Consider the following 26,913-nt stretch of genomic DNA (forward strand, 5'->3'; position numbering starts at 1 on the left):
TTACAAAAGTGAAACTGTTTTATTTTTCTTCTGATGAATCGAGAGTAAAAGTAATTTGGTTTTAGTTCTGGGATTTACTGAACGCAGCTACCAATAAAACGAAACTTTTTATTGTTTATAAAAGTTTTTAAGGAAGTTGTACGTGATTGGTGGTAAGATGAATTACACAACAATAACAATAGATTTCAATACGGCCTACGCGCTCCGAAAAGCAGCCAGGCGGTCGGTATGCAATGTGCGAGGAAGACTTTACAAAACACGGAATCAGATCAGGTCTCGAATAAACCACCATAAAAAAATGTTACGAAGTGGGGCTAGGAAGAGATCGACAATGATTTTGTCAATAGTAGATCCAAGGCCCGAGAAAGATATTACAGTTTTGTCATCAAATTATAGTAATGATAGGTAAGGCTTATGTTCTTGTTATGTCGCAAAATCTTCTGAAGATTTAGGCCTAGGCTAATGTGTCATGGATCGGCTGCAGCAGCTTTTCCCCATCCGGTTTGCGGGAAGACGCATCCGGTATAGATAGGGCTAGGCCGTCTGTACAATGCGCTGTATTGGACTTTGCCCTGCTGCTGTGTCATGTTGTTATTGTAAACACACAAAATGAAAGTGCTACCTAGGGCCTATAACCTAGCTAGGCCTGAAATAAATAATTAATATATTAAATGCAATTGTATTAGTATTATTAAAAAATAATTTAAAAAAAACATCTTTTTCATTAATAATACATTTTTCTGCCTTTTTTTAACAGGCTTGCTGTATACTTAATTAATGCCTTTCTTTTTACAGACAGTCCCTCCACCAAGAAGCTATTTGTCTACAAAGGAATCTCTTTAATGTACCCCCACCCATGTGATTGGCCACCAATTATAAATTGCATGTGGTTTTTACAAATGACAGGCCTGATGATAATTAATTAACAATTTATTTGTAGGCAGTGCTTTCTACCCCAGGAATAACCTTGACCAAAAATTGGAATTAATTCAACAAATAATAATTCATTTTCAACTCCAAAGGAGATATTGCAACAGGCCCTTCGCCAGGATTTTTACAGGGGTTTCTCTTTTCAACAAAAGGTCACCTTTTTTCTTACAAAAGGGCATTTTTTCTCACAAAAGGGCATTTTTTCTCACAAAATGACATTTTTTGTTCACAAAAGGGCATTTTTTCCCACATATTTATCTTCACTTCTGGTACCGTCTCTAGTTTGAAAAGGGAACTTATGAGAAAGGAGGTTCATTCAAACCTTCAAAACTATTTATAATATATAATTATACAAAAGAAACAAGCTGGTTCTATAGATCATCTATAGATAAATACAAGACCACTTCAAAAAAACCTTAACCAAACCACAGTATCTCTTTTTGAGTCAGTTCAATTAAACTACTTATTAAAAAAAAGAATATTGTTCCATTGTTTTAAAATACAGTAGTGTTGCAAGGCTGACCTTCATTTTTGACACCACCTAAACTGTCTGGTTGATAATTATTTCAAAATAGTATTTATAGACACACCCTGTTATTTATTATAAAAGTCAAATTTGTTTTTCCCCTACTGTACAGGATCAATGCTGCGGACGGAAACTTCTTTGAGACATACTCAGCATTACAGGATAAACAGGAAAATAGGAACCGACTAGATTCACATGACACACAGGTACATAACAATTACTATCCTTTAAATAAACTAAATTAATTGTTTTATTGTCTAGTAGCATCTGCCTACACCAGGATATGATTTCAATATATTACAGACATTATTCATTGTGAAAAGTTACTATTAGTTATAAGTAATTATATAACATACAAAGGTGTTATTTACTGTTGTCTCACCTTCATGTGGTAAATGTGGTTTTATATTAAAATATTAAGTTGCCCATTGGTGTTTAAATAGGTGTATAAAGGATTGCTACTGTGCTATGTGACTTTACTGTAAATACTACTGTAAATACTGCAGTAAATATTGAATTTACTATAATATGGTATTTACAGACTATTAAAAAATACTGTATAAAATAGGTTAAATTAGGATAAATAATTGAAATGTAAATTCAGTAAAAGATTGTAATTACTGCAGTAATGCTTTTGATTAATGCAAAAGCACTTAACACAGTACTGTACCATCAAAATATAATTTATATAATTTAATGTTTTATTTATTTATTTCCTGTTTTTTTTGTATAGGAAGATGATCATTATGAAGATGTGCATGTGTTGTCACATGATCACGATGAGGCTGATGGGAATAATAAGCTCCTTAGGTGGACCAAAAAAGAGGTAAGGTTATTAGGGTTAAATTTAGAATATTATTATCTTCCCTAGAGTATATTCCCAGATGGAATACTACATTAAACTTGGATAATCCCAGATGGAATATGAATTATTCTGGGAAGCTGGTTAATATCAGATATCATTAATGTTCAGTCATGTGGTATTCAGTTTAATAATAATACATTAATTTCTGTCTATAGTACACTATCAAAATATGTGACAAAAAAATGTGATGTGCCCATATATGGACTTGATGATGTCATATCACTACCATGTTTGGGCATATCATTACCATATTTGGGCACATCACACTTTTTTTCGTCGTCAAACTAGTTTGATAGTGTAGACAGAGCTTTAGACCATAGGCAAATTTGAAAGTTATTTTTAGCCAAAAGTCCCTGCAAATTCCCTGGGATATTCCCTATGAAATAGCCTTTTCCCTAGGATTATTAAAGTACAGTATATGTGTAATCTGGTTAACATGCAATATAAACTGATTGTACAGTATCATGTGAATAAAATATAAATAAATAAAAGATATGGAGCATGCATCAATCGCAATATATACATGATCCCACTGCTATCCGGAACAGCTTTTTCCTTCAGATTAATAATAGCAAGCATGGATTTTTTGAAATAATATTCGGATAAAATTTCCTGTTTTTTTTATATAGGAAATACTTTAATCTTGCTATTACAGGTAGATGTGTAGAGCTAATCAACATTTTTACTGCAGCTACCACAGTAAAACTATATGTAATTTAAAAAACTGAATACTGTACATGTTTGTAAAATAATTAGCTTAAGTGTATTTTTTGGTCTTCCTCCTCTTTGTCTTTTTTTGTAAGACCGTGTAAAACTACTAGTAGAAAACCAATTTTAATTTTAATTAAAAAGTATTCTGGATTATATTTCGTACAAACCTCCTTGGTTTCTTGAGACCCCATTTCATTTTCTTTTTCCTTTGAAACACTGTACATATAATTTTTTTCACATGATTTAATGAAAAACATATTTGTATTATATTGTAATGTAGACTTACAGTACAAGTAACAATATTTATACTATACAGTATTTACTGTCATAATTAAAGAGGGCCCTGATATCAGTTAACCCACTGGGCTAAACTGGAAGCGTTAACCTCTTTAAAGATGGTTGAAATAAAATAATTAATTTTTACACAAGTTAGGCTGTAATTTTCAAATACTGTTCTTGGATAAGACCTCCAGGAAGTAAGAATGGCTGGGCTTGGCCACCGGTGAGCTACTAATGTATATAGAATAAAATGAATTAAAAATCCACTGTATGTTAAAAAATTAGTTTTGACTACTGAAAAATGGTTCCTCACACTTTTTGTTTTGATCGACAAATTAAAGTAAAACACACTATGCTATTTGGAAAGTTAAATCTTTTTTAGATAATTTGTGTTGGTTACTTTGCTGATTTTATTTTAAAACCTTTTACTAATTACTATTATTTTTAAAAGCTAATTTTCTTATATAGTTATCGTTAATAAGAAAGAAGAGTTTTGATTCAATTTATTTCTTATATAACATTTTGTACAGTATTGTAACCTTCACCGCAAATGCCGAAGGCTACAAATAATTGAATAATTCAATACAGTAATTTGCGTAATAAATACAATGTTGAAGTTACTTTCACAATTAAACCAGCTGAGAAGCAGGAGGAATATTCCCATAGGTAAATAAAGATTCATTTCTCTTGAAAAGAAGCAGTGAAAGTTTTTGGGTATTTCCCTAATTTATGTAGGTAACTTTACAGTTTTCCTGAACTCTGTTCTTCCATCTAAGGATAGAATATGTTGATGGGGTTTTTCAGTTTTTGGTATATATAACTTTCTTAAAGTAGATGTTGTAATGATAATGAGTTGGAAACTATTAAAAGGGTACAGTACTATACTTTGTTAAGGAGTAATGCTATAAAGAAACAATGATGCCTGAAGAAGTGTATGAAAGCCAAATGGTAGTATAATTTTTTCAATGTAATCATTAATATTGTATAAATTATAGACCTAGCCTTTTATTATTTTGCTTTTTAAAATTTATATTATATTAATTAATTTTGTAAATTGTGTATAATATTATGCTGTGATGTGCAATGCAATACTAAAGCCTGTTTTCCAGTCGACATTGAGTAACCAATGCATTCTGAAATCTAGTGTCTAGAAATCAGAACATTGGGTCTGTTTTGGGCCGGCCCAAGGCTGTTGTTTTATATGATGTAAATGTATGATAATAACCAGACTTCTTGTAGTCTACTGGGCTGAATGCCCACAGGCGTGGACAACAATTTTCAATTTCCCTAAACTGTTCCTTAATGTCCGCAGCAACTGGGCTAAGATGATACTGAACATTGCAGTAATCCCTAATCTTACAAAGTGGGTCGTTCTTTAAAGTGAACACCAGCCAGATATATAGATTGGACATCAAGTTTGAGTTCGTTACAGTATCTGAGATTGAGAAATTTCTACCAGTAGAACTATATGGTCAAGGAAAACCTTAAAAAGCTGTGACAAATTTGTGGCTATAAATAAGCTGTAAGCCCTGGCCACATGATTCAATTAACAAGTTTCTCCACTTTATGTCTATAATAATAGTTTGATTATTTTATTTTCAGAATGAAATCTTGTACAAAGTTTCACTATCAACAATTGAGAATCGTCTAGGAATGACCATTGAAGATGAAGTAGTGGCGTCAAACACCCTTTTTGATTATGTGAAAGATGTAAGTAACGCAAAACCATTGCCAAGATTAAGTGAACTCGTGCCAGGTTTTAAGAACACTGCTTAACATATATTGGTCCAGGTACCGTCCTTCTAAAACTAGGGTACAAATTATTAGATGTTTAATTTATATTTTTTAATAGAACATTTCAACACATTATAAATTAACCATTTGGTCCAAGAAATTTAATATGCAAGCCAGTATGTAATTCAATATTTCAAACTTTATTTATTCATCTTTTATTTCTTATATCAACCATGTAGAAATAAATTAAAATGTTAACATGTGATTGGTTAATCCTCACATGTTTTCATAACAGGAAACGTTTTCCTAAGCTGTGCCAATATGCTAAGCAAATCATGAGTTTTTAATTGCTTCCACTGTTTTGATCTAGAATACGAGGTTATAATATCCAAGTACTAAATGGCAAAAAATTAGGCCCCTTTCAGTATCAGATTAGGATAACAACTTTCATATTTGTACAAAATCATATATAAATGTTTCCTTATTAAAGTGAGTTATACAAAACATTATGCACAATATACAGTACCTCTACTGTATTAAGAGGACACAGTGGTGATCCCTTTTGTCACTGTTAAGGCATATGTTGTCCCTTGTACATTTCACAGGAAAGTGTCTCCTTAAAAGTGTCCCAGGAGCAGATCCAAGGGGGCCCCTTCGCACAGTAATCCAAAAGATAAAACATCAAATTAAGCTCAGCCCTTATTATTAATTAGTACAGTATATTAATTTATGGTACTTTTTTAGTTCTTAAAATATATAATTATTATCATACTTGAGGTAAATACAATCTTCGACATATTAATATTGGGACATTCTGCTGATAGTTAGTGCTATATTTTCGACAACATTTAAGACCAACAATTTTATAAGTAAATCATTTTTTTTCTCATCTAGGTTTTTTCTGTTGCTGATGAAGACCATGATATGTTACTTTTAGAGAGTAGCAGCGAACAAGACGTAAGGAAACTTAATTTTTAGATAAACACAAAAAAGAATTTCTACTTCTTTTCTTTATTTTCGTTTTTCTTTTCTGAATAGATTTTAAAAGATAGAATATCTTTCTACAGGAAAACCTGTATTGTAATAATTTGATCACATCCTCTGCAGACCTATTTAATGCACTAAATATATTTTTATTATAGATATTAATTCCAATTTTAAATGTGACAGTCATTGCTGCAAGTGGCTTAGGTGCAAAGGACCCAAATGGTAAGCCAACACCTCTTACGTACATCTACTTTATATTCTATATACTCTATTTCCTTCCTTTGAAAATAATAGAACATTTGACCTTTTATCTTATTATCACAACAGTGGGTCGTTTGGCATGATGTTTTGTTATTTTCCTGTTACTTTTTACAGGTTAAATTGTTGAATTCAATTGTCAATGTCATACTGTATTTTCACTTTGAAATTAAAAAACCTTTAATTTACTCCTGCTTGAAACAGGGGTGAGTTTATAATAGACTTCGACCTTGGCCCCAGAGGTATGCTTCTTAACACATCAGCATTTTTACCATTTTAACAAGGGGTCTGTTTCTGCTGCATAACGCAAATTAACCGTTTATTTTAAAATGGATTAAAAATAACAAATCCGCGTTTCTGCTCAATTTTTGCTCAGAAATAATCGGTTAAATCAATGGGTGGTTGTTGACAAAAATCGTTAGAATTACCCAACATGCATTTGGTCCTGGCGGTTAATTCAAACGTTACTGCATGTAGTTGACTCGGGGTTAGCAGCTGTCAATCAAATAACCAGTATTTCGTGTTAAACCGGTTAAATGGCGTTCTAACACCGAATTGAATGGGTGTTTTTAACCGGTTATTTTGCGCTGCCTTTCAACCGGTTACCACAGACTTGTACTGTTTCGGCTCCCAATAAAATGGAGTTAATTTATTCACATCGATTTTAACCGGTTATTTTATGCAGCAGAAACAGGCCCACAGTGTTTATATTCTTAACTTGTAATTATTGATAGTATGTCATAATATATAGTTATATAAACAAGTTAATACTGTAATTTCATTGATGCTGTCCCTGCTATAGATCATTACAACACAGCTTGGACTGTGACCGTTGCTTAACAAATTGTCAAATCCCAGGGTCCAATTATTCTTGTATCATACCAGGATGTTAGGCTCATCGAGCATATTTTATTTTATCAACTATCAAAAGAGGATATAATCCATGCAGTTTTTCAATACAAAAGAACTATATACATCTAAATAAAATAATATAATATAACAACATTTAAAACAATGCACGAAATAGGCCCTATAGGTCTAACTAAAACAAACAAATTTACATAATATTTACTTACCCTGTTATATTTATCATTGAAGTGGAATGCAATGCACTAAGTGGACTTCACATTGTATTTATGAGGGCAGCTCATGGATTGTGAAATGCGATAATTTGAGTGTCTCTAAAATGTCAAAGAGTCTTTAATCATATTATATAGTTTATTTAATTCAATTACATTTATTATTTATTTATTATAAAGGTTTCAGTGATCCGTACTGCTTGTTGGGAATAATGCCCCCGAAGGAACAAGAAGATGAGGGGGCCATAGACTCTCTAAATGATTCCATTGAAACCGAAGTAGATGGAAAGAAGAACAAGAAGAAAAAGAAGTGGTACAAAATGAAAAAGAAGAATAAAAAAAAGAAAAAAAAATTAAAACTTCGAGATAAAGTTCCTGAACAAGCAATTAAGCAGACAAGAGTAATCAATCAGAATTTGAACCCTAAATGGGGGGAATCATTCACAATGTAAGTTTAGCAAGAGAGTGTGGTGTTAGGAGTGAGAATAAAGGGAGTTTGTAAGTTACATGAAAGGGGTCTTTAGATGAATGGCGTGACGGCTATGAGCACTCACTGGCTCAACTTAAGGGCCCCTGAGCTTATAGGGCCCCTGAGTAGTGCCCAGAGGAAAAAAACAGGCATTAAAATATGTCGAAAAATGCCTGAGGGGCACTAAGGGTTTCTAAACCAGGGGCCTCAGGTCTCTATGTTACCCCACTGCTTTAGATAAAAACATCACTTTAAAAAGTACATTTTCCATAAATTCTAGCAAAATTGGATCAGCAGTCAGTATTGATGTAACACTTTTTTATTATAGAAATGTATTCATTAAATTTCGTAATATTTGCTTTTTTTTTAACTCAACCAATTTAATATGATACTACCTGTACATTTTTTTACCTGCTGTAATTGCATTTTTTTTAAATTGGTTTACAGAGACTTGCAAGATCTTCAAGATGATATATTTCATTTGGAAATTTGGTAAGGAAACTTATAATTGTATATAAAATGTATTTTTAGAACTACTGTATTTCAGGTAAAGTACTGTTTGTACTACTTTACAGGGATCATGATGAGGACACAACTGTGTTTGGTGCCATGAGGAACATCAACGAGGTATCTGGTGTGAAAGGAATGCAGAGGTACTTTAAGCAGATTGTCCACAATGCCAAGAATACTGATGGTAATGTGGATGACTTTCTTGGTAGTATTGACATACCAATTAAGGTAAGCATTGTTATGTAATGGGAAAAGTTTGGTGGAAAGTTAGGGGAAATATTGTTGGTGGAGGGTTGGGGAGAAAAGGTTGTGGGAAGAGGGTGGAGGAGGAAAGGTTATGGGAGGAGGAAAGGTTATGGGAAGAGGGTGGGGGAAGAAAGGTTGTGGGAAGAGGGTGGGGAGGAAAGGTTGTGGGAAGAGGGTGGTGGGAAGAAGGTGTGGGGAGGAAAGGTTGTGAGAAGAAGGTGCGGGGAGGAAAGGTTGTGGGAAGAAGGTGCGGGAAGGAAAGGTTGTGGGAAGAGGGGAAGAGGAAAGGTTGTGGGAAGAGGTTGAGAGGAAAGGTTGTGGGAAGAGGGGGAGAGGAACGGTTGTGGGAAGAGGTGGAGAGGAAAGGTTGTTGGAAGAGGGGGAGGAAGGGTTGTGGGAAGAGGGGGAGAGGAAAGGTTGTGGAAAGAGGGGGAGAGGAAAGGTTGTGGGAAGAGGGGGAGAGGAAAGGTTGTGGGAAGAGGGGGAGAGGAAAGGTTGTGGGAAGAGGGGGAGAGGAACGGTTGTGGGAATAGGTGGAGAGGAAAGGTTGTGGGAAGAGGGGGGAGAGAAAAGGTTGTGGGAAGAGGAGGGAGAGGAAAGGTTATGGGAAGAGGGGGGAGAGGAAAGGTTGTAGGAAGGTTGTGGGAAAAGTGGGGAGAGGAAAGGTTGTTGGAAGAGGGAGGAGAGGAAAGGTTGTGAGAAGAGTGGGGAGAGGAAAGGTTAGTGAGAGAAGAAACTTCATTGTTTGTGTCATAATTGACATACCATGTTCATGATTTGCTACCTAACGATACATTTATTCAAGAATCAACCACATTCTTGACTTTATTCTTTTCCTAAAGGATATTCCAAGCCATGGCAAAACAGACTGGTTTAAGTTAGAAGGAAAATCAGAGAAATCAAAAGCTAAAGGAAAAATAAAATTACAGTTACATTTAGGATACAGAGTAAGTACACATGCTCAGAGATGTTCTTTACATACCATTATTTAAGAGCTTATATTCTTTTATTAGTTATTCCTTGTACTGGGTGACCTCTTCAGTCAAAGACTTTTCTCCAAGAGGGCTCAATATACTGGACAATGATGATTTGCTGTGTGTGACATTTGCTGTGTGTGAACTAGTACACTGAGGTAACCCCCTACTCGTCTCGAAGGATGTACTTTAAAGTGCATATGAGCCAGATTTGTACACTAGACCTATGGTTTCTATTCCTTATCCACCAGAACCATAAAGCGAGTGAACCCTTGTATATAGTTCCCTCACCAGAACAGTGGCAATTCTACATCTATGACTATAATTATAGTCCAGCAATCTTTCCCTCACTGTATCTATTAGAATTATTTTTGTTTACAGAAAGAGGAAGATGAGGAAGAAACTGAACAGGTAGAAGAGGATCGTATGAACCCTGTTGAGTGTTATCGTTGTATATTAACACAGTTGGTTGAACATGAACTGAAGCAGATGGAGAACTCTAGTAGATGGGATGGAACACTGAATCATGAGGCAGTCTACCTACTTCATCAGATAGCCATACAAAACCAGCTCTCACAGTTAAACTTAGCTTATTGGTAAAATAAAAATAATTGCTTATTTTAAAATAAATGGGACTGAACACTTTAGGTGCCCTTGTTGAACCCAGTGGATACTTTAAGTGAAATTCTGTGGGTATGGAGTAAGTACCTAGATGTCCATTGAGAATACACTGGATGAATTCTCTAGGTACCCTGGATGAATTCTCTAGGTACCCTGGATAAATTCTCTACGTACCCTGGATCATAGAGCAAACATTTCTCTATGCCTGGATGAACTCTAGGTGTATCCTGGTTGAAAATTGTAGGTACCCTGGTTGAATATTGTAGATACCCTGGATGAATTATGTAGTACCCTGGATGAATGATGTAAACACCCTGGATTTGGACTTGTATTACTGTCAGTAAAAATGTGCCTGGATGAACTTTAGATGTATACTGGATGAAAATTGTAGGTACCCTGGTTGAATATTGTAGATGTCCCTGGATTAAATTATGTAGTACCCTGGATGAATGATGTAAACACCCTGGATTTGGACTTGTATTACCGTAAACATTTTCTTTTTTGTGCTTCTAATCTTTGTAGTCGGTGGCTGGCTTACAGCAAAGCTCATACATTGTATGCAATGGATTATAGATTCTTACATTCCTTATTGAAGATGGTGGAAGAACAATGGAAGATAACTCAACAAACGTCATCGAAAGAATGCTTCACAACTAAAGAGGTAAATGTTTGTAACTACTGTAGCTTGGGTCACGGTGTTGAGTAATTGGTCAAATGTTTGCTGTACTCTGACATAATTTGTCCTTCATACTAAGAAACATTGAGAGTAATTTTGGGTGGAACTCGAACGCACAACCTCCATTAGCCTGGCGTTCATACCTTTAGACCACCGAACTTGAGCTGATGGCTAGGGATTAGATCGGTCTAGATATTTTGCAATTTCATTAACTTTTTATGTCTTTATGTATATGGTGTACGCAGGGCCAGTCTGTACCACTACCATTACCACTGTGAAGTTATCTAAAGTTCAGTGCTTGATCCCAGCTGTCCTAATGTATCACCTATCAGCTGAATTTCTTCGTTATTCACTTGTCTGTGATTCAGTCACTGGTAACTAATGGATAGACCTACAATGACTAATAAGTTATTTAGGGCTCAATATGTTGCCCTGAATTGAGTAGAATTCCCTGATTGATGGGATATCTTGGAGTCCAACAAAGTTTCCCCTGAATTGTGTTAATACATGTATTGCCCCGCTTTCAACACTATCATGTGTACTTTATGCGACACAAAATGTGATGTGCCAATATATGGACATGATGATGTCATATGAGCACTACCATATTTGGGCACATCACATTTTTTTGTCAAACGAGTTTGATAGTGTAGACAGAGCTTAATATTCAACTAAGGCAATAAAATTGGGGGTAAAGAATGAGATGAAACTCCATTGGTAGGTAAACTAGTACAGGATATATACTACTTTTCACAGAATGCTTATCTACTGTATTTTCTTTAGATTTATTTTGGTTTTTTTTTTTTTCATTTTTCAGGAAGTTACGTTAGCAGAATCCTTTGACGCATTTGTCAAATATTGCATTGGTCTTTTACGCAAGCAACGCGACGTGTTCCCTCCACAGAAGAAAAATGTTGTTAGACTTGAATGGCTCCTTAAGTAAGTATAATGGAATAAGAAACATATCAGCTAACCATTTTTATTTCTGAAAATAAATTGTATTTCAAATTCCTTCACTTGCACTGATGAAGGGCTAGTGTTACCCGAAAGCTCTGCTAACTTTTCTGGCTGTTTTACTTTATCGTTTTGATTTAGCTTTTCGCTTTTTTTTTGTATCTCCATTGAGATCCAGCCACTGATACCCACAGCATTGTCATTTTTTCAGTAATTTGCCTTTGGATTTCAAGTGTGAAATATAAGATGTATATGACTCAATCAACAGAAGTACGGCCTTAACTCGCATACTTATATAATCATCATTAATGTCAGGGTGTGCTACAGCATACGTGATTATTATTATTATTATATTTTCTAATGACAGTTTGTTCTGACAGCTGACGTTTTAAATTCACCAAAACATTGACTAAACTAACAGGTGTCTGTCTGTGTTTTAAGTAAGATAATAAGGGAATGTTAAATAAACACAGTGACTGGCAAAAAAATATTTTAGTTGATTCATTTTTTATGTATTCAATTTCATGCATAACATAACCATACAAAGTTATCTGATTTTTCGGAGTATATATACTGTAGTATATTAACCGGTCCATTATACATAATTATAATGTCATTGCAACACTATTAATAATTTCATTGTTACTTCCACCTTTTGCATTTTTTACAGATGTCTACAGCATCTCCAAGCTTTAGATATTTATGAGAAATTATGTCCATCACAAACAGATATACATTCCCAAATTATCAATGGTATTCACGTGAGTATTGAAACATTGAGATTAATTTAAGACACACAATTTACGGAACAAGACAGTATTAGGACGCGTGACTGCGTAATGATGATTTTAGATGCGCGCATAAAATAAGCCTTTAATTAAGATGACTACGCATCAGTAAGCTCCATTACGCAGTTGTTATCCTCATACCGTCCTGTTTTGTGATTTCATTATTGGGCTAAAGATATGGTTTTAACCTGAGCATTTCTTTAATATGTATACATATTGGTGTGTGTGTGTGTATTTGTTTATTTAAATATTATCTATATTATGATAGCCTTATAAAACTTTGTACTCTATCCCCTGTTAAACCTCTACATACTTGAGCCGTTTGATCTGGGGCTACGTTTAACCCATTTAGCCATTTAGCTATGTCAATAAGAAGTGTCAATAACAAATGTGGTTTTTTGACCAATTCTTTTGCAACGACCTAATACTGTATAAAGTATACTAGTATGGTAACTCTCAACAGTTATATCTTACTTCACTAATACACTGTCTACACTATCAAACTTTATGTGTGTGTGATGTGCCCATATATGGACATGATGATGTCATATCACTAGCATATTTGGGTATATCACTACCATATTTGGGCACATCAAATCATTTTGTCAAACTAGTAGACAGAGCTTATTTGTTTATCTATTATTGTAGTCTTGAATAAATTGCCTTATCATCCCAAATAATAAATAATAAATGAAATAATTTAAAATGTCAATAACGTTTATTTTGATCATTTAACAAATACCCTACATTGTCTGTTTGCTCCTTCCTGTGTGACTAATGTTGGCAGAGAGTTTGTAGATTCATAATGTTGCAGTATATAGTAACCTTTATAGTACAGGACTATTGAGATAATAAAGGTCCTTCAAAAATAAGATAATGATCAAAATAGGCTCCCAGCAGCACTTTTGACAATTTGTATTACCGGTAGTTGTATTAGAGGGAGGAAAATTGAGCAATTAAAAAAATGTCTGTATTTTTATGCCCTTGATTATGTGTTTTTTGTTTATTGTCAAAATATATTGATGCATGTTTATTTAAATGTGTTTGTCATTGAAAACTTAATTGATGGGAAGTGTTATATTATTGATATCCCTAAAGGAAGGGGTACAGTTAGATTTTGTTGTGATTAGTAAATTGTTTACTTAGTAGATAAGAGGCTGCTGACTCTTGAACTTATAGTAATCTTGTTTACTTCTACAGTCGTTGACCGATTCAATTTTTATTTGTCGAGTTGGTTGAGTGACCGAATAGTTATGGTGGGTACCGCAAATCATAATTTCTACACTAAAAATTACCAATTAATAAAAATAGAATTCAATTTGATTTTATCTCCTTTAGGAAGGTACAACAGAATGGTTTTACAGGATTCGTGCATTCACAGAGCCAGGCACCTCAACCGATGGTGAAATGGTGTCGGCAATTGCGGCGATGACAAACACATTGAACCTTGACCTCGTCCGTAGCTACAAGTACACAGGGAAGCTGTATCAAGCCATGCTGCAGATTGACTATTTCAGTATTGCGTACAAGAACTTTGATAAACTGGTATGGAAAGAGTCCTAAACTAAATTCTTCCATGATCCCAGGGTGTTACATTTTGCATTCAATATCAAACAGAGCCAACTCCAAAAATATTAGAAACATGTACAGACACTTCCATCCACTTCCTAAAATTTAAAAAATACAGTAGAACCCCTATTAAAGGGACAGCTAGTGGTGTAACAGCTATGAGGCCTCAATGGCTAAACCCAGGGGCCTCAGAGCTTAAGGGCCCAGTGCATGAGCAACCACAATGTGTCACTATAGTGACCCTTATATAGAGGTTGGCTGTTAAAAAAATATATAACCCCTCAGTAAAGTGTCCATTTATAGGTGTGTGTCCCCTTAATAGGGGTGTCTTAATAGAGGTTCTACCTATACAAATTCACTGTCACATAGAATAGAACATTGAGTTCAATGTTTTTCGTTGAGTTGTATGAAGAAAGTTTTGAATGTCAGACGAATATTACATTAATCCAATATTGATATTGTGAACGAAAGCCTAAATCTTATTATGTTTTTTATCTGCTATTCATTTCCTGTGCATGTAGAATATATCTTAAATAGTATGTTTGACATTGACTGACGGAAATTGTTATTGAGTAAGAAATTGGTCATACAAACCCAGGACACTTTCTACATAAAAAAAAATATTTTTTTTATATTGGTTTTAGCTCGGAGAAGAAGTAATAGAACTAATGACAGGGGTCAACAAGAGTTTAAAGTCTCAGACAATCGACACAACAGAAATTAGCACATCTTTGTTTGAACTGTACCTCGCTTTAAAGGACTTACTTGGTTTCAAGCAATACTTAAATAAAAGGTGGGTTATTTTATTGCCAACATTGAACAGCATCTGATTAAAAAAAAAAAATTGTTTAATGTAGATTGTAAATGAATACATTACAATACATAATTGATATATTTCTTTGACCACTTAAATTCACTCACTTGTGACGGACTCTATACGTGCCTATTTTGTATATATCTCATCTGGTTATATTGCCTGTGTATTCTTGGAGCTGATGAACATTTACCATCATACAGTAGGTCTTCCCACCTTCCTCTTCCCTTGAGATGGTCTTCGGGTAACTAAGTCGGACACAACCCTTTATTTCTGTCTTTTGCAATGTCCTGCAAATTCATATATGTTAAGTAATTTCTATTTGTTCTTTAGTGATGCTGAAGCCTTGGTATTAGCAGACTATCACAAATACTTCAAGAAGGCTGTCCAGAACTGGCTCGCATTGGCATACAACAAAGCTATCAAGAGAATAGAGAAAGCAGTTGAACTTGATAAGGTATTTAGGCGGTAGTGTGGACAGATGAGAGAGTGCCATGACGCATGTACAAGCATATAGTTGACGCCATTAACTTCCAAACGCCTTGAGCAATGATCCATTCGTTGGAATTTGGCACTATACAAGAACTTGTATATTATCATTATTATTACATTTACTTGTGTGTTTTGTGTGATGTACTATAATTGTATCTGGTAATTAAAAAAAACTAAAAGATATTTTTCACATTTGTTTGTATATAGGTAGAACAAGTGGATGCTATGGTGAAGCATAGTACATCTGCTGTGGATGTTGCTTGCTGTTTTGGTCAGGTATGTGGTGGTGATCTAAACCTCTTGTATAATCTGCCATTACTCAGTCCTGAAAACTTAATACTGTAGAATCCCCTTTGGGGAACCCCTATTCAGGGGACATATTCTTGTTCGCAACAGCAATCCCATATTCATTGAACGCTTCTATTAGCTATACATATTCTTGGATCCCGAAGGTATCCCCTTAATATATATATATAATAATAATTTCTGCATTAAATTGTATAAGTTTATGTAAAGTAAAGCTCTGGTTTTTTTATTCATTATTTTTAGATTGGTGAGTTTTACTCCAAACTTGATTGGCCAGACATTGAAGGTTCTTATGTATTCGTTATGAAGATCACAGATGTAAGTCCTATTTTTATATCTAAAAAAAACCCAGTTTTAATACAAAAATTATAAGATACTGTATAGCAGTGCCTAATGGTTGCCAATCCCAAGGTACAGATGCTCAAACCAAGGCTCTGTCTACACCTTCAACAAAATGTGATGTGCCCAAATATCCTTTAATGAGTACATGCGAAAATCTACCTATGGTTTCATGCAACGTATGTTGAATAGTGGTAACATCCTTGTTGCTTGTGTTTGCAAACATATGCTCCATAACTCCAAAATGTATTGTAGATGGAGAAGCATTCTATATACTTAAGTTTAGATTTTTCTTTTTCTGTTTATAAGTTTATTAATATGGATGATATTTCCGAAATAAAAAGAAATTGAAATATGGTAGGGATATGCTTTATATTATTTAAATAAAATATTGTGTTATATTTTCTTACACCATTTTTAATTCCGATTTGGATTCTTGCTCTTAAATTACTTGACCAGTACGTAACCGAATTGGTTCGTTCATTTTCTTGAGTTCATATGCTATATTGATGGTACTGTTGGATGTACAGTATGGAACATTCCAACATTTTCATCAATGAATTTTTGTATTTCAGGACATTTGCAGAGCAGCTCTGTTTTATGCCAATATTATTCACAAGGATCTGATATCCAAAGGGTACTATGATGATGAAGGCCAGTTTGATGTCACAGATCAGGTAAGTGAAAAACTACCAAATGTCACCCAAAAATAACTGTTTCATTTTTGTAATGATTACGAGATGACCTTTCTTATAAATATTTAAAAGACGTGTTGTCCCAAATGACATGACAAAATAAGATGGTTAAACCCAAACTGTGAATGGACAATTTCTAAAGCTCTGTCTACACTATCAAAGTTTATGTGACAAAAACATGTGATGTGCCCATATATGGACATGATGATGTCATTCCACTACCATATTTGGGCACATCACTACCATATTAGGGTAGTGCATACAGAGCTTTATGCCTGATTACTAGATATTTTGAACTTTCAGTAACTTTTTATGCAATTTCTAGTACAGTATTCCATGTCTTTATGTAAATGATTTGCGCTTGGCCAGTCTGGGCACATCACACTTTTTTGTCAAAGTGGTTTGATAGAGATAGACAGAGCTTTAGTTTTAATAATGTTTGTTTTTAAGTTACAATAAATATTTAGCTTGTAAAAAAGACAAAATAAACAGATAAACAAAAAAAACCCATTAACTTCTAAACTGTTTTTTTAGATATCAAACTAGTTTGACAATAAAAGGGTGATGTGCCTAAATATGGTAGTGATGTGCCCAAATATGGTAGTGATATGACATCATCTTGCACATATATGGGCACGTCACATTTTTTTATCACATAAAATTTGATAGTGTAGCAATTTATCATGCTGTCATTTCAGCTCTGCATTGCAATCAACAATATTGAGCAAGTTCGGAGGTCGTTGGCAGTTTTACCGAAATCTCTCAACTGGGACAAGCTATTCACGTTGGTGGCAATGAAACAAGGAGAGCAATCGAGTGAACAGTGCAAGGCTTCGCTGAAGGAAATGCTGGCGAGCGCCGACGATGACATGGTTAATATTATACTGAAAGTCGCAGGCAGGGTTGGTGACAAAATGAGACCAGATGTCAAGAAATTCATCTTTCAGTTAGCATATGCACCAGTGAAGCAGTCTTTGGATGATGTAAGTTTATAAGGTTGTGTTCGTACTGTAAACTAAACTGTGTAACTTAAATTACTCTTGGCAGTGGCATAACAGCTATGAGCTCTCACGGCCCTGGATCTTATGGGGGCCCCTGACCAGTGTCCAGAGGAAAAAACAGGCATTAAAATATGTTGAAAAAGGCTAAAATCACCCAAGTCCTCCAGCGTTGGAGGGCCACTTGGGGTTCTTAAGCCAGGGGCCTCAGGCCTCTGCATTAAGCCACTGCTCTTTATTAAGATTTATTAATAATATTTATTTAAACTCAATTACCTTTTTACCAACCTAAGGACAACTTGCTCCTTATCTTGTGGTTAATCAGCTTGTGGTTTAAGGTGTAATTGAAAAATCTAGCAACTGAGGTAGGTTTTTGAAACAGCTGTTTTATCTCAAACACGCAACCATTACATGTGTCCATTCTAAGTGCGAACAGGCCCTAATTCTTTGATTGGTATATGTATGTTCTTGCTAATATTCATGAGGATTTGTTACCACGTAATATTTATTGTTATTCTTTCAACCTAGGCAATAACACCTTTGATGCAGTATTTGGACAAAAACCTTATCACTCTGAGTGAAGGTTTACTACAAATTAACTTTCAAAGGTTAGTAATATGAACAGTTACTGCATTACTTGTAAATTTTACTGCAGTAATCTATGAAATCAAAAATCTTATCACTTTGAATGACGGTTTACTAAAGATTAACTGTTAAAGGTTAGTAATATGAACAGTTACTGCAGTACTTGTACATTTTACTGCAGTAATCTATGAAATAAAAAACCTTATCACTTTGAAAGTTTACTAAAAGATTAACTTTGAAAAGTAAGTAATATAAACAGTTACTTAAAAGTTTAATGCAGTAATCTATAAATAGTAAAGGTAGATTATAAAAGACTGCATGTAAACTCTGATAGGCAAAGTGTACTCCATATTTGGAATATATATGTCCTTTTTTGCCATCAATAAGACCACAGGTCAGAGTTCACAACACATTTTATTGACTTGTATATAGTAGGTAAAGTATCACCGTGATGAGGTCTAAAATTTCTTGTTTCTCTTTCAGAATTCTCGAAACTATGTGGCAAGTTGTTTTAGATGAAATGAGAGAGCAGGTCATAGGTGAACATGAGGTAAGTCAAGCGTACCATTTAAATCAAATTTGTCCTTTGTTATTTTATTGTGTTATTAAATGATTATATTGTAGTCCAATTACAACTGGGTACTATCAGGTACAGTGTAGCTTACAAAAACGTGTCAGTGTTTTAAGATGAAAAGATATTGTTTGTATCCCAATCTATGCTCAAATTGTGTGTGAAACTACACCTTATATAGTATCGTTCTTTCATATCACAATTTAAAACTTTTTAACCATATATTATACAATGAATGATGAATTTTTGTAAATTTTTATCATTCATAATCTAAACTTTTAATCAATAAAGCTGCCAAATGGTATAATATCACCATGATTTAAGGGTAGGTATATTTTAGTTTAAGTATATCAATATCATTTTATAATAGTAGATGGTGGTAGAAATAATATATTATTGAATGTTGTTCCATATACAGTATATACAAAAATGCAACTGGTAAATTAGCTATCTGTGCTACTACTACTACTACTTCAAAGTGACAGTATACCCTTATTAACTCCAGTAGGCCTATGTTTAGAATTTTTAATATTTGATATCTGTGTTTGATAAAAAAAAATGCTAGTATGATTCATTCTTTTTTTCGTCAGTGGGCTGTTCTTCTTTGCTTTATTGTTCCCTAATTCCTAAAAAAAATTTGTGGTTTTGAACTAATTCATTTGTTTTGTGTTTTTCATATGTTGCCAAATTATCAAATCATTTCAACATAATCACCATAATGGTCATAGCCTTGGTACCAACACAATATAGGTACTAATCAACCATGAGTGATTACACCAAAATGTTGCCATATGTTTCTGTAATGGTTCTTTGTGTTTCATTTCTAACAGCAACATAATCAGAATCACCATAATGGTCATAGCCTTGGTACCCACACAATATAGGTACTAGTGAACCATGAGTGATTACACCACAATGTTGCCATATGTTTCTTTGTGTTTCATTTCTAACAGCAACATAATCAAAATCACCATAATGGTCATAGCCTTGGTACCCACACAATTCAGGTACTAAAATCCACCATTACCGATTACACCAAAAAGAAAATAGGTGCTCTTCCAACCATGAAGGTAGACTTTTTCTTGCATCATATCTGCATGAGATTATAATGTTTAAAACAATGCTTTTAATATATACATGAAAGTGTAATTCATTTCAGTTTAAAGGGGGAGGGGGGAGGGGGTGAGGGTATGTTTACATTTATAGAGCAATTTTTTTAATTGTTTTAATCATTTTGACTTTAAAACCAGCATGCATGATTTTTTATTTTTAGCTATTTGAATATCTTTGTTTTTTAATTCTAATTATTATTAGGACAGGGTTTAAAACCACCATGCATGTTGTTTTTTGTTTTTTTAATATCTTATTTTTTGCATGCTATTTATTAACAGCATAATTTAAAACTTTTTAAAGATAATTCATTATTTTGGGTGAGGAAGAAAGGTGTCTAGATATTTCTTACTTTTCATGCCCTTTCAAGATGATGATGGTAATCAGGGACTCCTGCATTTGAAACAATTGTTCACATTTTACACTCCTTAAGCTCTGTCTACATTATCAAACTTTATGTGACAAAAAAATGTGATGTGCCCATATATGGACATGATGACATCATATCACTACCATATTTGGGCACATCACACCTTTGTTGTCAAACTAGTTTGATAGTGTAGACAGAACTTTACAAACTTTTTAACTACCAATTAGCTGACCTTAACTAACCATGCTGTATTATGATTCTCACTTTCCTCTTTATTCCAAAAACCTATTTAATATCTTTGTGTCTGTGTGGACTTTGTAGATTAAATCTAAGTCTTTGAAGTTAAGGAAATCGTCAACATCAAAAGAGGAACAGGTAGACAACAACGGGCACAACATCATTTATTATTATATATAGTAGTATTTATGTTGATTGTATCCTATATTGTTACAATACATATCTGAGCACTTTTATATAAGCTTGGTTTACATATATAGGTAGAATACTATTTACTTTATATTTGTTTAATATGTATCCTTTATACTTTATTTATAATCAAAGATAAAATATACACTTTATATAATTATGTTTGTACTAATTAGCATGTTGTTATATTTATACACCTTTATTTTGTATTTTGTATTTATTATTGTATTCAAATATACTGTTTAAAAAAAAAAATACATTTGACGTATATTTGATGTATATTAGATTGTTTTGAGTACATGTAATGTATGACATCCCATCAGTGGCATTATAATATTATTATGAACTCATGAAAATTGCTTTCTGAAATAATGAGCATATATATTTATAATTTCTCTTTATTCATCTCATAAACAAACAAAACATAAAACAAAAAAAGATGAAAGGGACCTCCAGGAAACCCCAAGGGTCTTGTGATTGGAGGCCCACTAAAGACTATAGTTACATTTTAATTAAGATAACGTAAAAAGAATAAATAAATAAATAGACCATGACAGGATTAAAAGGGAATACAATTGCCAGGACAACCAGAAACCAATACAAGGTTCAAACAGAAGCAGAAAGGTTAAATAAAATACACATAAATACTGTACATATACATTTTGCAGACCAACTTAGAGCATCCTGTATAAACATTCATTATAACACTTAGATCAAGGTAGAGTCTGATGTGTCCTCTGTGCATTTCCTGAGTTATAGAACAGAGTGCATTCAGATGTTCAACCCAGTGTTTTAAACTCCAGTGGTATTTGATTGTGACAAACAAAATGCTGGTGTGTGTAAACTACAGAGTTTTGCTAGGTATTGTGAAAGGGGTATTAGTTTAAAAAACACAATTTTCTTTCCTATCCTGTAGTTGGTGAGTCATATGCTTGCTGTGGATGTGTTGTAATATAAAAATAAAATTATTAAATTTAATTTGATAATGTAGGGAGAAATAGGCGAATGTTTAGTGTTAAGTAAATATGGACGACGGTTTATTTTTGAGAAGATGACGCAAATTTATAGTGGAAATAAACAGGTAGACATGGTTACAGGCTTCTTGTTCATGTTGGTGTTACTCAGTTCCCTAGTTCCTTATTTCTTGACAAATCTTGTAGTGTTTATGTTAGATTTATTTTTCTATTTTTTAGTATATTTTTTTTAAATGTTGCTTTTTTTAACATCCCAGTGTAAACTTTCTTCTGTACTAAGGTTAACTTAAATTGTCTAGAATCTATTATGTTTATTGTTTTTATAATTATATATTTATAGATTCTAATTAAAAACACATAAATATTATACAATATAAGGATATAATAATATTGTTTGCATGTATTCTTCAATCTAACATGTTATTAATAATTTCACATTTGAAGTAATTTCATTTGTTGGCAAGTTCAGCATGTACTACACCAACATAACAATACTTTTTATTGTTTCTGATTGTTTTTTTTTAATCAGTACAATTCACACTAAAATAATAATAACATTTTAACAAATTGGTAAGTTTTTTGTATCTTTATATACAAATTAAATAGAAACAAAAACAAAGTAAAACATAGTTTTTAAAAGTTGATTAAATAAATGTGGGGGAATAACCTGTGCTTTGCAGCTTAACTGAGCTGAATTGCGCGCAGGAGTAGACGACACAAACAAGAACTTTGTTCTCCACTTCGTGTTGAGTGCTGACACCAAATGGCGCCTGTTCATCTCTCCACAACTGTAACATCATTGTTTAAATATTTAATTATTTTTATGCAAATGAAGATTTATTTCACGAATGGCAAGAAACAGCATCACTATCTGAACCTTAAGACACAAGTTTTCTAAAGCTCTACACTATCAAACTAGTTTGACAAAAAAAAGTTTGATGGCTCCAAATATGGTAGTGATATACCCAAACATGGTAGTAGTGATATTAACATCATGTTCATATATGGGCACATCACTTTTTTTTGTCACATAAATTTTGATAGTGTAGACAGAGCTTGATTCTCTTGCAGCGCCTGAATAGTCTTTCACAAATTTGTCTGCAATGATGTGTAATACAATAGTTTCATATGACAAATCAACAGTTGCAGCCACAACAAATAACTTTTTTTACAGTTAAAGATGGGATGTATTGTAATTATGTTTGTTTTCCTTTGTTTTTTTAGAAAGGTCTTGAGTTCTTTGTTCGTCTTCATTCTGCTCTGGAGGTACGTTTTGAAACAACATAGAACAAATTGATTACAGTGATTTCTCTATGGTATAATAAGCACCATGATGAAAAACAATAGAAGTTAGGCCGTGTAGTGTCAGGAATAATGCATTTGGATTTGATTGACCCAATCTTCTTTTTGACCAAATCTTCTTCTCACTCAACCAAGTTCTCTTTTCAATCTACCCAATCTTGAGTCAACCATTTGAAACTTTAAAGACTGCTAATATTAGATTTATTCTTCTTTTCCAGATTCTCTTGGAATTTTTCAATGCTGATGGAAAAGGTCTTTCAATGGAAGATCTTATGATAGAAGATTATAAGACTTTACTGTCGTGTCTTGTCACCAACAAGTCAACAACGGAGGAAATTATCACCTCATACTACAGTCGACGTGCTCAGGAACAAGTAAGTGTCTAGTGTCATCACTCCTAGCTCTAGCCTAGGCCTACTGACATCAGTACAACAAACACAACCAGAGACATGAGTATAAGCCTATAACCCTTTATCTTGTTTCTAATTATTTATTGTACTGTAATGCTCTGTTCTAAAATTTATGCCCAAAAATAAAATAATTCTAAATACAATGCTAAATTCTGTTCTCCTCTGTTTAGATGAGCAGGTCAGATAATTCATATGGTGAACTAGATGTCGTCTGCTACTACAACCCAATGGACAGTAAGCTAATTGTTGAAGTCAACAAAGCGAAGAATCTCAAGGCACTTGATTGTAATGGTAAGGAAAGATTAATTTACATATGTAATTATTATTATTATCATTAATTATTATAGGTAATTTTCCAAAATTAAATATTTCATTAAATTAGTTTTTTATATTTTTTTTAATTTCAGGTGTTAGTGATCCTTTTGTGATGATTGAACTTTGCCCCCGTCACATGTTCAATTTAGATCCGCAGAGAACAAAGGTCATAAAGAAAACACTGAATCCAGTTTTTAATCAAAGTTTTGAATTGTAAGTTTTATTGATTGTTATACATGACATGACTATGTGTTGTATATTATAATTTTTTATTTTTCGAATAGCAAGTTGAATATAAAATATTTATTATTCAGGCACAATTGATTTTATAGTTGGGAAAAACTCCTGTTGCCTACTCTTCTCAAAGTAGTGGAAACGATAATGTGCTGTGCTAATGAAGTGCAAGAACTTATTTGTTTCTTTTATGTATTTTGTTGCAGTAATATCCGAGAAGAACAGTGTAAACAAAGAGGAGCTAGTGTAGTGTTCAGCGTGATGGATCATGATATGATGTTTTCAAATGATTTAGAAGGAGAGGCGATAATATCGTTGGAAACAATTCCTGGGATAAACCTACACGGGGCATCTCAGCAGCATTCTCTTAAACTTGTGAAACCAGTTCTAACAGGTTAGACCATTTCAAAGCAACTTAATTGCAATAATTGAATTTGTTTACTTCAGCTATAACATTACTGCATAATTATAAACTTACATAGTCACACTTTATAGTGTATATGCATAGCTTCTTAGAATAGAACAATCTTGCATAGTGCATACACTACTTTAGTATATAATATGATATTCTGTATTTTAGATTCTGTATTATAATATATACTGTGTTTTATTCAGTGAGCTACTAATTCTATTATGTAATATTTATATTATCTATTATGTAATATTTATATTATCTATTATGTAATATTTATATTATGTAATATTTATATTATCTATTTCTAGCTGAGGACCAGACAATGTTTACCATTTTGGGTAATCGTCATGGAGATAAGAAAGCTTCAGATTTCGTGAAAAAGCGGTACCATGCAATTGACCAAGCAAAAGAAGTATGATTACGTATGTATGTGTAGGTACAGTGTTGAAATTTACATTCAACTACAGTAATTTTGTAGTCATCTATTTTTTTGCACAAAATGTTTACTTTACTTCATTTCACAAAGTGAATGAATAAAGATGAAAATGATTTAAAAGAACATAATCATGGTGATAATAATAGTAATCCAAAATATGTGATTGCTTGTACAGTAGTAGAACATCTTTGGGACCCAGCAAATTGTCCCTTGAATAGAGGTTGGCCACTGGGTTAAGTTGTTACCCTTGTTAGGTTCTTGGCAAATTGTCCCTTGAATAGAGGTTGGCCACTGGGTTAAGTTGTTACCCTTGTTAGTTTCTTGGCAAAGTGCCTTTAATAGAGGTTGGCCACTGTAAAATTGTTACCCTTGTTAGTTTCTTGGCAAAGTGTCCCTTTAATAGAGGTTGGCCACTGTAAAATTGTTACCTTGTTAGGTTCTTGGCAAAGTGTCCCTAGAATAGAGGTTGGCCACAGTGTTAAATTGTTAACCTTGTTAGGTTCTTGGCAAAGTGTCCCTTTAATAGGGGGTGTCCTGAATGAGAGGGTGCTACTGTATACTATTATACTACAGTAGTATAATGGAGATGTCTTACATTGTGCTAATTGCATATATCTGAGATATATCATATAAAAATGTAATTTTTAGTATTCTTTTAATAGTATGAAATCATAATATAATAGTTTTATTAATATGCAATTTTGTTAATCAATTTTTCTGTAAGTATTTTTTTTTTATTTGATATTTGTTTTCACTTTGATTTCTGTTATTTAAATGAATGTATGTTTTTTTTAAATGTATTTAATTTATGTTGTAATTATAAATTGTATGTATAAGATCATTGATTCACTTAAAAGTTGTTTTAATCCAGTTTATTTCTTTATTTAAATTAATTTATGTTACAAAGTAAATTGTTAGTGAATTTTTAAGTGTTCTTCCGTTGTATTAGTTTTGTTTGTGTTAATGTTTCTAACAATTATTGTTAAAACGTTAAACGTTATTAATGACAAATTTATTAATGAAACAAATTCACCATTTTGTGAGTGTCATGATAGCAATAAATATATATATATATAACTAATTACACTACACTATAGGAATTCAGTAATAGAGAGAGGAAATTGCTGAGATAGGGGTGTGAAGTTGAAAGAGAAGAGGGTGGGTCAGTTGAGGTCAGGGTAATTGTGGAGCACATTTAGATTGGGGATATTCCAGGTTGATACAATGGTATAAAGGTTCAGTTTTTGGGATGGAGTGATGTTTGGTGAGATATTTAAATAGCAATTTAAGTTATTTTATAGTAGATTTCAGAGTTCATTCAACCAAATATTAATAATATATTCAGGGTGTTAGAAGGGTTCTTTAACTGTAACTTTAGATGACGCAGGAAAGATGAATTGAATATGTCACTTTAAAGATGTACAAAAATGCAATCAGCAATGTATTGATCTGGGCTGTAAGTTTAATGAACTATTCAAACACAATGTTCCTCATTGGCTGATCACTAGATTACGTAGGGGGATTCAATGTTTTTATCACGACAGACAGTTAATTTTGTACTTTTTGATTGATTGGTTAATTCAATGATTAACTATTGATGTTAATATTTTGGAAATTGACCAAAGTGGTAATGTTTATACGTTAAACGTTTATAGTCTGTCAATTACCAGCACATTGATTTAAAGTAAATTATTTATATTTTCTATGATACAGTTCTTCCTTATTTGAATATATTCCATAAGTTTCTGCTTTTTTATTATACGGACAATAAAAGTAATGAAATACAGTAGACTTTTTTTTTTCAAAGAATGATTTTATTGATGTAAATACCAACAGTAATATGTTTACTTTAAATAAAAATGTTTGTACCGTAATTATTTATTAATTTATTAACAGTGTACAAATTAGGAACATGATTTCATTCCAATCAGATTGTGAGTATTTT

At 33.0% G+C, this 26,913-nt stretch overlaps 1 protein-coding gene across 3 annotated transcripts; it reads left to right on the forward strand.

Moving 5' to 3' along the window:
* LOC144841129 (BAI1-associated protein 3-like) lies at positions 1 to 26,757 on the forward strand. Of its 3 annotated transcripts, XM_078697315.1 has the most exons (31): positions 1 to 405; positions 1,569 to 1,662; positions 2,190 to 2,282; positions 4,914 to 5,021; positions 5,940 to 6,002; positions 6,188 to 6,254; positions 7,550 to 7,817; positions 8,286 to 8,330; positions 8,414 to 8,576; positions 9,437 to 9,541; positions 9,950 to 10,164; positions 10,712 to 10,850; positions 11,683 to 11,804; positions 12,490 to 12,580; positions 13,946 to 14,152; positions 14,821 to 14,969; positions 15,324 to 15,447; positions 15,690 to 15,758; positions 16,032 to 16,106; positions 16,703 to 16,804; positions 17,521 to 17,805; positions 18,349 to 18,428; positions 18,889 to 18,955; positions 19,930 to 20,046; positions 20,778 to 20,831; positions 23,081 to 23,122; positions 23,377 to 23,532; positions 23,739 to 23,859; positions 23,976 to 24,096; positions 24,324 to 24,511; positions 24,841 to 26,757. In XM_078697315.1, exons 1-31 carry the CDS (start codon positions 158 to 160, stop codon positions 24,948 to 24,950), a joined length of 3,888 nt encoding a protein of 1,295 aa, XP_078553441.1. In that variant the 5' UTR covers positions 1 to 157; the 3' UTR covers positions 24,951 to 26,757. The 3 variants fall into 3 exon arrangements, with proteins under 3 accessions (XP_078553441.1, XP_078553442.1, XP_078553443.1); XM_078697316.1 differs by lacking the exon at positions 20,778 to 20,831; XM_078697317.1 differs by lacking the exons at positions 19,930 to 20,046; positions 20,778 to 20,831.
* The last annotated feature ends 156 nt before the right edge of the window (positions 26,758 to 26,913 follow it).

This window comes from Antedon bifida, chromosome 4 (genome assembly GCF_963402885.1).
Source record: "Antedon bifida chromosome 4, ecAntBifi1.1, whole genome shotgun sequence".
In the NCBI taxonomy this organism is placed as follows: domain Eukaryota; kingdom Metazoa; phylum Echinodermata; class Crinoidea; order Comatulida; family Antedonidae; genus Antedon; species Antedon bifida.